Raw genomic sequence first — 12,571 nt, forward strand, 5'->3', positions numbered from 1 at the left:
GCAGCTCAGTTCCAACCAGCATCCCTCACCTTTTCCTTTGCAAAACTGAACTAGTTTTGTTTGCAGGATTCGTCCCTGGTTCATTGATAAAAGTAGTTGGACAAATAGACTTAGGAGACTGAAGCAGAGATTGTATACCCAAACAATTACCTACATCCTTCCTTCTTCATAGCAAAGTGACTTCTAGAGGCAAAAACGGAAATCAGTCTCTTCTAAAAGGCTAAGGAATGTTTGTTCCCTTTCCTCAGGACTGCATTGTGGCTGCACTGGCATTGGAAAGTTGGATAGGATTGGGCCCTCAGTCATTGAAAGAACTTCTAATGTTTGAACAGGAAAAACAGTTGACCAGTGCATACATGTGTGAGAGAGATAACAGAGCTTTGTAATCCATCATCTGCATACTTTAAGAAACTTACCTGTTTGGCATGTCTTCCTATTCCAGTTATCAACACAGCTAACAATTTCTTATATTTTATGGTACACAAAAAGGCAGACACGGTTCTCATGCATTTATAATTGTTTTTCTTTAAAGATTATTTTACAGTTTGAATCACAAGAGAAGGCACTTTGATCTGTGATTTCTCACACTCTTCCATTGTTAAAGATCAGCTTTGTGGTCAACAGATACACAGTGAGAGTTGGAACAGATACAAGTGGGGTGCAGCTCCTTCTCCAAAGGCACCTGCTTGAGGAGACACGGCATTAAGGAGTAACTTTGAAAGGCAAGCACTACAGCTACCAAAGAGACTTTTGGTGGGAGAATCTGATAGCACCTTCCTCTGCCAGCCCAGGATACACAAGGGGGCAGCATCAGGAACAAGACATGATTGCCCTGACATGTCTTGTTATAAACTTGCAGTGCTCTGTAGTTTTCAGTTGGCACTGAGAGGGCATTCGGATTTTCTTTCCTAATAAAGTGCTGTGGTTTCCAATACTGTGTTGGACAGAGAACTCAGACTTGGGTGCTGGCACTGAATCTGAACCCCCTGCTCCCTACTAAGCAAGGATTGGGGGAAAAAAGGCAAGGTGATAGAGAGAAGGAGGGGAAAAAATGAATTCCAATAAAACACTATCAAAAGGGGCTTGCTTACTGCCCTATTAGAATTTGCGGGTGGAGGCAAAAAATGACAGAGAAGGGATGTATGGACAGAAACAAAGGGTGTGTGTAAAACAGAAAAGATGTGAAGGAATCTCTTCACTGCCAAGGATCAGCTCTGGGCATTCCAGATCTGATGAAAAGGGCACATTGAATGTAGGGCCTGAAAGAGTTAAATCTTTGTCTCATTTTAACCCTTGGCAAACTAATCTATTAACACTGAGGTTATAGAATACTCCGTGGGGCACTTTATCTATTTAACCCAGTGGATATTGGGGTAAGGGAAGCAGCTGGCATTTGGAGAAGGGGAGCATGCTCCCCAGGAGTAGAGATGTCAATTCATGAGCAAAAATCACTCCCACCACATTTCCTTTTACACCAGGAATAATGACAACCAAGCACACAAAAATAATTACCATCTCCCAAGAACATTGTTAAAAATACAGCTATAAAAATCCTCTGATTTTTTCCTCCATTTTTTCCCCTAAAATATATACACATTATACATATTTATATAATCTAAAATGTGCCCAGTTAGATTCTTCTTCCCGCATCCTGTCAATCAAACAAACAAAAATCAACCTCCCTGAGTGGCTGGGGGCGGGGAGCAACACCCACTACAAAGGGTTTGTCTGGATGAACCTCAGAAATGGAGTGGTTTTATCTGTTGGGGCAGGTGGATTGTGGTGCTGGTGACAGAGGATCTGAGTATTACCAGCACAGAGCACTTGCTGACTGTTCTGTGCAGGTTTCCTTACACCATAATAACAAAGATGGTGGTTGTTTGGAGTGACAGGAGGAACCCAATGGAATCTTATGCATTTCAAACAGTACCCAGGTTAGCCAAACGTAGCTACCCCAAAGGGGAACACTGGGTAGCCAGGGATTTGTTTTTATGCCACCTTAAAAGTAAGGCAATTTATGATAGAAAGAGAGAAAAATTTCATCTCTGATAGAGCCTGGGTAAAGAGAGGTCATGGAGTGACTGTATTTCTGGGGATTTTCTATTTATGTACTGAACTTTTTTCCCCACGGTTTCTCCTCTCTCAACCTGGCTGCAGCTGGAATGGGGAAATCAATGCTGTTTTTATTGTTTTGTTGACAACTTCTTTTAAAAACGGGTAAAATAACCAAGAAAACGAAACAAGAAGGCTTTCTTCCGCTGCACAAGTGATCTGCAGTTCTCACTCCCGAGGAATGAAATCAGTTTAACTGATCTTCAAAACCAAATATATACATTGCTGATGGAGAGATCCAGCATCAGCCATTAGAGGGTGCAGCCCTACGCACAGGAGTTTCTAAAGCTTCCTGGCTCCCCAAAGAAAGAACACTGGGCTACGGAGACTTGCCTGCTCAGACTTTGTCTGGCAGCAATGAGGTACTTCAACTATTCTCAATTCTTTAGGATAGTAGTTTAAGTGGACTATTGTATTATGCTGGCTTTGCAAAGGATTGCTCCGTTGCTCCTTGGCAGTGAGGTTCAGTGTGACCCTAAATGAGCCACTTTGGAGACTGAGGCTGCCCCAGCCCTAAGTGTTCCATCCTGACATGGCCTAAGGCTCTAAAACACTGCTGCGTCACATCCTCTCTTTAACAAAACGGCCAAGAACAACAGTACAAAGGCACAAGGATTTTTTTTTTCTTGTATCCAAAAAAAACAGTTTAAGGCAAATTCAAAAGTGGCACTGGAGAGAATGAGGCAAATCCGCAGTTTGCAGGGATGGCTGACGGAGAACCAAGACAATTCCACTCAGGCTCAAGATGCTTCCCTGTTAAATGGGCTTTCAAAGCTCCTGAGGGAGGTGGGAATAGACATGGTTAACAGGAAGAACCAGCTTGATTCCAGCTCAACAGCCTCAGGGAACCAGGAGCCGCTGGACTGTTGACAAAGCAGAGGTCTTGTCTGCTAACATCACTCTTCACAGTGTCCATTCCCTTTCTCTCAACAATACCGGCAGGTCCATCACTTCTAAAGGCACAATTTCCCCACATGTCCCATAAGTCCAGGAAAGTTACAGAATTCAAACTATAGGCCACAGACAACACCATCTCAGGCCCTGGCATTTGAAGGCACTAAAGCACAGAGACAAAGCCACATTGGCTAAGGGAAAGCTCCCCTCCTGTCCCTATCCAGCATACACTTACATGATTTCTGGCCACAAACACTGGAAGGGCAGACTTAAGGAAACCGGAGAATGGGGACTATGCCAGAGGCTGCCATAGGAAAATCAGGGTTGGCATGGGGTATGGAGATGCTACAAGGAGGAAAAATCAGAAATGAATCATACTTTGGCACTTCTGAGCAGGATCACCATCACACACTTAGAGCTCTGAAAAACCAAATCTGGGCCAAAATGGAGGGTTTTAATTATCACTCTTCCTTTTTAGTACAAATCAACCCAAGTGCTTCTTTTCCCCTCAGCCCTCCTCAAACTTGCTGCAAACAGTCTCACTCTCTCTCTATCTCCCTTCTGTCTCCCAAACTGGTTTTTGACATCATGAACCATCTTCCCCTGCTCCAACTAATCACAAAACCAACATGGGTGCTTTGTCTCCTCAACCAGGCTGGAATTAGACTGTGGGTGGGAACTGGGGCTGTTCTAACCGTTGGATTGGCCACTATCTGACCTCTAAGGCACTTAGAAGTATCAGTGTCCAGTTGGCCAAACTGACAGAGGCAGTTAACCTCATCTCTCAGTGGGAGACAGTGTCTCTTCCTTCCGCCTGTCCTTTTCTTATTCACTACTCCATTCAGGCAGAAACTTAAGTGATGCATGGGGTCCTCCCCTCCCTTCCCCCCACAAATAGGGAAGTTCTACAGTAAATATGAGAATGTTCCCACTTAAAGGGAATATTTCAGAGGGAAGCAAGAAGTATATCCAAGCAGATATCTATTCCAAGATAGATATCTTATTTGCAATGGCCATACACCACCCACCACACTGTTTCTAAGAAAACAACCTATAGCACAATGCACAATCCATGCAAGTAAACCTGTCTAGTTTAGGAGAGATACAGTCCTCAAGCTTAAGGCCAAAACCATCAGTTGATAGAACATTCTATCTATTTTTTGTCTCTCTCCAAATCTTTTCAGCTCTCCCATGAAGTCTGCCCAAAGTCTCTCTTGGGTCCCTCCTCAACATGTCTTAGATACTTTCCACTTGGGATCTCCCCAGCTCTTAAGTACTTCTAGTCACCACTGACAGAAATATAGCAGAGACATAAGTAACACTCTTTCCCATCTAGGGCTTCATACTGACAAAGAAGCAGAGGGAAACACAGAGTGACACTGAGATGTGGTGGGCACCTGGGACCAGTACTTGCAAAGCCTCCTGAACCTAATGATGAGAAAATGGGCCAGGGTTATGGTTTGTCCCCTTAGTTAGAGGGGACGGGGCTGCTGGTTTTGGTCCCACTTGATGTGAGGAAAAACATGGGCTAGGGTTCTGATCCCCACAGCCCAAAAGACAAGGGGGACAAACTGTTAAATGCAACGGCTATTTCCTCTCAGGGGTTCAAGGTCACATTCAGACACTGGTGTCTGTCCTGGTGCCCCGCAGGAACATGTGCTCTCTGCTGCCCCCTGCAGGGTTTCCTGTGCACTGCAGTGCTCGTTGAGGCCGCCATGGGGCTAGGGTAGGGGAGCAGGCTGTCCTACTCATCAGAAGGAAGTAGCCAAGATGGGCACGCACCCCTTCTTCCCCTGCCCAAAGCCCCCCTGTGGTCACTAGCTGCTAGTCCGGTGCTGCTTTAGCACTGTATACACGTCGTCCACTTTGCTGAGTCTCTCAAAGAATGGCAACAGGTCAAGAAGCTCTGTGTCGGCCATGTTGTCAAACCACGAAGCCACAGGCACCTGCCAGGAAGAGAGAAGGGAACGGGTTAAGAGGCTGCTAGTTACAAATGGTTAAACTATCCTCCCACAGATATTCGCTCTAAGGAGGGCTAACAAGGGGTGCAGGTGCTAGGAAATGCCCATATATCCAGTGGTTTAATCTTTGAGGGATGTGGCTTACCGATACCATCTATAAACAGAAGTTCTACCTTAGAGGTGGATGCACTGCCTTGTCTGAAGACGTTTTGCATCTCAGCACTGAGTGAAGAGTCTCTTTAACATTCCATCCCAAATATTTCAGGGCCAAACAAGAAGCAATAGTAGCAAATCTCTGTTTAAACATGTGCCTGCCACCAATGACACATAAAGAGGGGTGTAGGAGTTTCATCCAAACAGTAAGAGGCATGTGCAATTGATGGGTTCTAGCATGCTCCCCAGCTTACCCCCCTGCAGTTTCTCCATCCACTTGATCATAACTTAGCTGAGCTCCCATATCAGAAGTGAGCTTTGCTGTGAGAAAAGCTTTTGGAGAAAGGAGCTGCAGAGGGGTAAGCAGTGAGTAGGAGAATGATTCAGAACCTCTGGGCAGTCTTTTTGTTCCCCCTCCCAAACCCCTCCCGGGGGGGGGGGGTAAGACAGGATCGGCAATTAAGCACACAAATCCACTGCCACTACGTTTAGCCCTCAATGCTAAAAAGGTCTTATGTATCTATAAATTGGAGTTAATGAACAAGAAACTGAGTTGTGCACCAGGAAGTTCCTAGTATCAGGAGGAAGACTAGAAGAAAGGTAGAGCAAGGAAGGGAGGGTGGTTCTACTCCCCTTACCCATGTATCCCCTTTGGTGCAAAATCCTCCCACTAACCTGGGAGTGCTTCAAAAACTCAAAAGTTACTTAATCACCGCTATGATCACACCGGCTGTCTGTCTGGCTACCTACAGCATTATCAGGATGGAAGACATAAGAAGCTGGTGAATTGTCCACAATGATGATACGCGTCAGGTCGCGGCCCAGGCGGCTAAGATCCTTCACATAGTTCCCACGGTGGAAGACGCATGACTCACGGAAGAGGCGGGCACGGAAGGCCCCCCACTTATCCAACAGGTCAGCCACAGGATCTGCATACTGGGAATGGAGTAGACAGAGAGGTGAATGGGTGATGTGCATTGCATTGTGGGGAGCAGAGGGAGAAGACTGCTGCATAGGGCATCTTGAGAGGTTTGCAGTGTCTTTCATCCTCCTCATGCGTGAGCTTCCATCCAGTTTCTCCCATCCAAGCAGGTAAATATAATTCTTGTTTCTTCCTTAGCTCAGATAGGAGAATGAGATCTAGGTGAGAACAGGGTCTCATCTTCCATGTAAGTGAGGGAGCAGCTTATGCATTGTTAACAGAGCTGAGGCAGGTTTGGTTTTTCCATGTGTCATATGACAACTCACTCCACAAACGGGGTTGTCCCCTACTGATGACATCATCCAGCTCTACTCTTGGACAGGAAGCTAATCTTTTCTATTTATGCTGACAGTCAGGAAATCAATAATGAAAGCTAGGATTTCTGGGTTCTATTCCTATTTCAGAGCAAGTGGGATAGAACAGGTGACATGGATACTGGGAATCAAGACTTTTAGGTTTGCCTCATACTTAGTATGATTCCCTTGTGCCTCACTTTCCCCAGACAGAGGTAATATCCTAACTCAAAAGGGACCAATGGAGAAGAGTCAAGTGAGAAATTAGGAGCAGGAAATTTTACCTTTGCTAGACTGGCAGTGAAGAGCACACACTCAAAGAGCTCACCCATCCGCCGTAGAAACTCATCCACATGGGGTCGCTTCAGCACATACACCTGGAGAAGGGAGAGTATGGAATGGGATCACAAGCATAGGTCTGTTCACTAGCAAGTTGAACCAGAGGAAGCCTACAGCCTGTTTTCTAGACTAACAAAGAGCCACTGTACCATGTTGCACTGTCCTCTCTTGAGCTGAATTAGAATGGATATCAGAAAAAAAAAATTCTTCAGGGATTGTAAGAAAGGTTGGGTAGTAGAACAAGTTGCCAAAGGACAGGAAGACCCTCCTTGCCAAGTGGTTTTTCTGTAGAGTTCTGATGAAAACCTGTCTGTGGTGCCCTAAATTTAGGAAATTCTTCCATGGCGAAGTGTTGACTCTTGGTGCAGCTGCCAACTTTACAGTTCCTGGTCCCATCATCTTTCCAAGGGCCATCCATCTGTGACAGTAAAAGTCATGAGAGACAAGAGTGGAAGTGCCTGCTAGGCATTCTGGTAAAGCTGGCTGAGGGGAGATGGCAAGTTGACATTTGCTGGCTGAAAATGTCCAGAACGAGAACAGGGCAGGATAGTTTGTTGAGTTTGCATATTCCAAGATAGGACAACCGAGCCACAAGGCAAGGGCCTGCGAAATGACAGAGAATTGTCCTTCAGGGACAATGAGTGAATATTCAGATGGAGCTGGAAGCACTACATTATCACAGATATAAATTATATTCTAACAGGATGTCACTGGTTAGATACAGAGTATAAAACGTGAGCTCCTCTTACCAAATCTGAAGAGATAAGAGCATATGTAACAATTTAGCAAATACCTCTTTCAAATTGTTGACAGTTGGACCTCCAGTCACCACTTCTACCTGCTGAATTTTACTCACAAGGCTTGATGATGGGGAGAGCATGTTGTATTTGGGTTGGCAAACAAGAGCACAAAGCAAGATTCAGTCCCGTTTTTGGCTCTTTTCACTTAAAAAAAAAAAAAGGACTGTATAGCTAAAGGAATCAAAAAGTCCTCATTCCAAATAAACCCAATCCAGACCGCATTTCTTAGCAAAGTGCACTGCAGTCAAGGGTTTCAGACTTCTGCAGGAAAAGAAACTGGAACGCAGCCAGAATCTCAAAGAATCTCCATGATCAAGGAAGTCAGGTAATGTAACCTTCAGAATTTATTCCAGTGGTATTATTAGAGTATACGTTCACAGTATTAAGAGGTATTTTTGGACAAGAGGGTACTACATATGAGTGTTTGGGGTGGATTAGAGTAGGAATACATCTACACAGGCAGATCAGAAATGTCTTGGACCCAGGAAGTAGCACAACAATCAATAGATGAACCTGCCAGACATCTCTGAGGTTTCTGAGTATTCAAGGGATTCAACTTGCATTTTACGAAGATCTTCCTAACTAAGAGGACCAGAAACCTGCTGCCTTGGTATATTTATGATAGATTTTGTTCTAAGCCATAGATTTTGTGCTACAAACATCTTCAACATATAGAAGTCTCAATATATCCTGGCTGAAAGAAAAAAAAGCTGCCTTCCAGAGCCAAAGTGGGGAGAGCAACTCAAAAAGGAGGATACCACACAGATTAACCTGTTTCTACCCAGCACACAAATGTGTACACATTTGATCCCTGTTGCGTATGATGGGGAGAAATGGCTTAAGTAGTGGTTTTCTGCCTTTGAGGACAACGTAACTGAAGGATGTTCTCAAGGAGGAGGGTGAAGTTCCAAGAATTGGAATAGCCTAAAAGAATGCTTGCAAGGCACAACTTAGGGTTCAGTTAGCTCATGCTTTGTACAAGAGAGTTGGTTAGATTAGTCTAGTTCTCTACAACCACTTTAGGAAATCCAACTGTAGGATCCTGTCCCAAGAGAGGCTGCTTGAAGACCCTTGCTAACTGGGTAAGAGGCACTTTTCAAGTGGTTGCTCCTCTTTTATTTAGCAGGGGGAGAGTAACTGGCCCTCCTCACCCCATCAGTGTCTTTTCTTGTGGCTGCCTGTTGGTGTTTTGCATCTTTTAGATTGTGAGCCCTTTTGGGACAGGGAGCCATTAGTTATTTGATTTTTCTCTGTAAACCGCTTTGTGAACTTTTGTTGAAAAGCGGTATATAAATACTGTTAACAACAACAATAAAAAAAACACGATTATTGTCCCAAGTCTGTTTTATGGCTTTTGACTCACAGACACTGTTTCCTTGCTCTGATCCTTCCTACCAAGGGGCACCTTTCTGCATTTCAACATACAACACTCCCATGACCAATCTGAGATGTATCAAACTCTGGGGTTTGGATGGCGCAATGAAGCTTGGTTATCTGGGAAACGATCCAAGGATACATGTAGCACACACAATGGTGAAGGTCCTCTTCAAAGGTTGATGGACACAACTATCATTTTGCTTCTTCACGCTGTTGCTGGCTGCTTCCAAGGCCAAGTAATCAAGAACAGGCTGACTGCAGTACCCACAGCCTATCCTGGATTACTTGAACCTGGCTACGGCCTTTATAAGGAGGGATGGTAGGTGCAACAGGTAGGAACAATGTGGGGCAGGTGAGGACTTCAATAGTGCTGCTCCCTTCCCCCCCCCCAACCGTTGTATCCCAGAATCACCTTTGGCAATTCAACTTCTGCCAAGAAATCCTTCCCCCATCCCAGGGCACCACTGCCAATACCACAGAGTCTGGGCCACTCTTCTCACATCACGCCCCCTACCTGGTGCATGACCCCGTCAATCTCCACTGGGATGATGAAATCTGCATTGTTCACTGGCTGGGGAAGGAAGAGAGACATGGAGAGTCAGTGAACTACTGTATGTCTCCCACATCAAGCTTCTTATGCTTCCCACCATCATGGATGGTGCTTCATACTACCTCTTATGATTGTTTTTAATATGTATTTATACTCCCCCATTCCATTCACATAACATTGCTCACAAAAAAGAAGAAACACATCAAAATCATTATACATATATGTATATACATTACATTGCATTCAGATTATATACATTACTATTAACATAAGATAAGAAGTAATAGCAACGAAGGCAACCATCCACAGACAAAAGTTGTCATAAAAACCGTTAAAAAATTGCGCTAAGCCCCAAATGTCTGCCAGAATAAAAAAGGTTTTCTTTGATGGCAAAAGGTCAACAGAGAGGGTGCATGAGACATGCCTCCCACAGGAGGGAATTCCATAGTTTGGCTGCAGTTACACAGAAAGCCCTCTCTGGCATCCTCAAACATGCCTTCCACAGCACATGATATGAAGGAGGGCCTCTCTAGCATTAGGTTCTTGCTACAAAGTCAACTTGTCAGTCACAAGGAAGCCACTCCCTTTCTGACCCACTCCTCTCCTCTGCCAGCCTGCTTCACCAAACCTGGCATTACTACACTCTTCCCCACCCGAAGAGAAGAGAACTGAAGCTGGATCCATTCTACAGAGCAAATGTTGAGCGTGTACTCACTGCCCTAAAGATCTAGTAGCAAGTGATTACACCAGAAGCAGAAAGGGAACAAGCATTCCACATTGCACAGAGGGTAGGCGATTTCTGGGTAGAGCACAACCAGGACTCTTGAGCATCCCAAGAAAAGGCAATGACTAGAACCACAGCAGGAGTAAGAGAGCAAACAAAATCCCCAGTGTTGAAACACAGAATGCCAATTTCTATGATTAAGGAAACAAAATTATACACCCATATATCATAAAAATTAAGTTATATACAAAATGTGCTTAGTATGTATATATTCAGCTTGAGCAAACACTCTGGCCGTGACATGGAATGACAAAGTCCACAAGTTCTATGCCCGACTCTGAGCCAGAAAGAATTGAATTAGATAGTGATGCAGGGGAGTGACAATTCGGAATTCTATTCCTGAATCTGGGAGGGTTGTGAAGGACAGGTATTAAAAGACGGGCAGAAGTTGGACATCCTGGGTTCTGTCTCAAATTTTGTTTAGGAAAAGACAAATATTGGACTGTCCAGAACAGTGGTTCTCAAACTGGTGGGTCGCGACCTACCAGTTTGTGTAAAGGTTCCCCCGTCCCTTTAAGGGGTGGGGGAAGGGGAGAGGCAGGGATGTGATCCCCAGGATCGCGTCCATATGGGGGGGCAAGGGGGGTGCTTGTGACTTGCTTGTGCTTGTGCAGGCAGGGCTGCAGCAGGCTGCAGGAGGTGTGGGGAGCCCTGCGCAGCCCTCCCCAAGGCTTGGAACCTTCCCTGAAAGCGGGTGCAAAGCACCTCCTGCAAAACAGAAGTGCTTTGTGTCCACTTTCAGGGAATGTTCCAAGCCTCGGGGAGCGCTGTGCAGGGTTGTGTAGGGCTCCCTGCACCTCCTGGGGATCGCATCACTGCCCTAGCCCCTCCCCGTAAGAACTTACTGGGGGAGTAAAGCTCCTTCAGAGTTTCAGAACCACTGGTCTAGAGCAGTGGTTCTCAACCTTAGGAGCCCATGGATCACCGAGGCAAAAATTAGAATAGTTGTGGACCACATGCAGATGTGGGTGGTCTGGCCTTCGCCCTCTCTAGTGGTCTGTCTCAAAGCACTCCCATACAAACTGTCAGAGAGGACAGAGAATGGACTGTCCAAAGCCACAGCTGACACTTAAGTGGTTGTGGCTGTGGGTGGTCTCCACCCTCTTTGGTGGTCTCTGGGAAATGGCTTGCTTGGTCAGACACTGGAAGTGATCAAAAGCAATTCCCCCCCCCCCCGAGTCCTCGCAGACCACTTCTCAGGGTCTCATGGACCACAGGTTGGGAACTGGTGGTCTACAGTGAGAATCAGCAAAGGTCAAGTAGACCTGAACACTGGGAAGGACTGACCTTGAAGGAGCTATGCACCAATGTCTCATCCAGGTCAATGACCACACATATTTTGCTGGCATCTTGAGGCTTGATTTCTGGCAGGAGGTATTTCACGGTAGCCTACAGAAAGAAAAACGCACATAGGAGAAAGCATGGTTAGAGCTAGCAGGGCAAAGAGAAAGGGTGTGAGGAGATGAGAAATACAGCTTCTGCCAGCTAGTACTTAGGGTGGTAGAAGTCAGAACACAGGAGCACCCCAAAGCTCTAGCACTTCACAACATCTGAGCACCACTTGCCTCATTGGGCACTGCATGTTCTCATTTAATCTGAGCTGACCCCAAAATTCCAAACAAGGAGTAGAAGAAGCTGTAGCAGGCATTGATCTTTCAGTCATGGGCCTCTATGAAGCAAGAGCTGGGCTCAAAGCAGCATCAGGCCAGATAGCCTGGCAATGGTGCACTGTATCTTTTTCATTTCCAGTTCAGTCACTTCCACCCCAGTTGGGGTGGAGTGATCACACAGGAGAAAATCTGCTTTGAAACTTAGATAGGATAGGATAGAAAGTTAGACACGATTCTGTAGTTCCACAACTAAGCACCAGAGGGCACTAGCTGCAAGGATCAAGGCACATTAAAATCCACAACTATCAGTTTAAAAAGAGCTGGTAATTTAGCTGCCTGGGGCTATTATTAAAGACTCCAATGATCTCCATTGCTTGGGTCAGCTGCCTGTCATAAGCAAAAACCCTGCCAAGGCACACCTCACTTGGGGTTCTGGCTGCGCTGAAGGATGGAAAGGTGCTACCACCAAGCAGGTCTCTGTTCTGCCAGCCTAAGGTCTCTGGGCATCTACAACCAGGTAATTGACACAGAAAGAGCTCTGCTTGTTTTGTCCAAGGGCCTATCAAGTCTAGCATCCTGTTTCCCACAAGAGCCAATCAGATGTCTGTGGGAAGACCCCCAAAGCAATTGTCTCTGCCCCACCCCCAACTCAGCAACAGGCAGTCAGAAGGATGCTGCCATAAGGATGGAAGAGTTCAGGCAAGACCTGAAAGTTG

General features: G+C 45.6%; 1 protein-coding gene across 1 annotated transcript in view; it reads right to left on the reverse strand.

The window, feature by feature from the left end:
- Positions 1 to 505: 505 nt before the first annotated feature.
- The window catches only part of CTDSP1 (CTD small phosphatase 1), a 33,590-nt gene continuing 21,524 nt past the window's right edge, over positions 506 to 12,571 (reverse strand). Inside the window, exons 3-7 of the mRNA XM_066611643.1 lie at positions 11,533 to 11,634; positions 9,426 to 9,482; positions 6,680 to 6,772; positions 5,871 to 6,056; positions 506 to 4,952 (exon numbers count right to left, since the gene is read on the reverse strand). Coding sequence (XP_066467740.1) covers positions 4,824 to 4,952; positions 5,871 to 6,056; positions 6,680 to 6,772; positions 9,426 to 9,482; positions 11,533 to 11,634 — 567 coding nt within the window. The 3' untranslated portion in view covers positions 506 to 4,823. The remainder of the gene's footprint in view (positions 4,953 to 5,870; positions 6,057 to 6,679; positions 6,773 to 9,425; positions 9,483 to 11,532; positions 11,635 to 12,571) is intronic.

This window comes from Tiliqua scincoides, chromosome 1 (genome assembly GCF_035046505.1).
Source record: "Tiliqua scincoides isolate rTilSci1 chromosome 1, rTilSci1.hap2, whole genome shotgun sequence".
NCBI lineage: Eukaryota > Metazoa > Chordata > Lepidosauria > Squamata > Scincidae > Tiliqua > Tiliqua scincoides.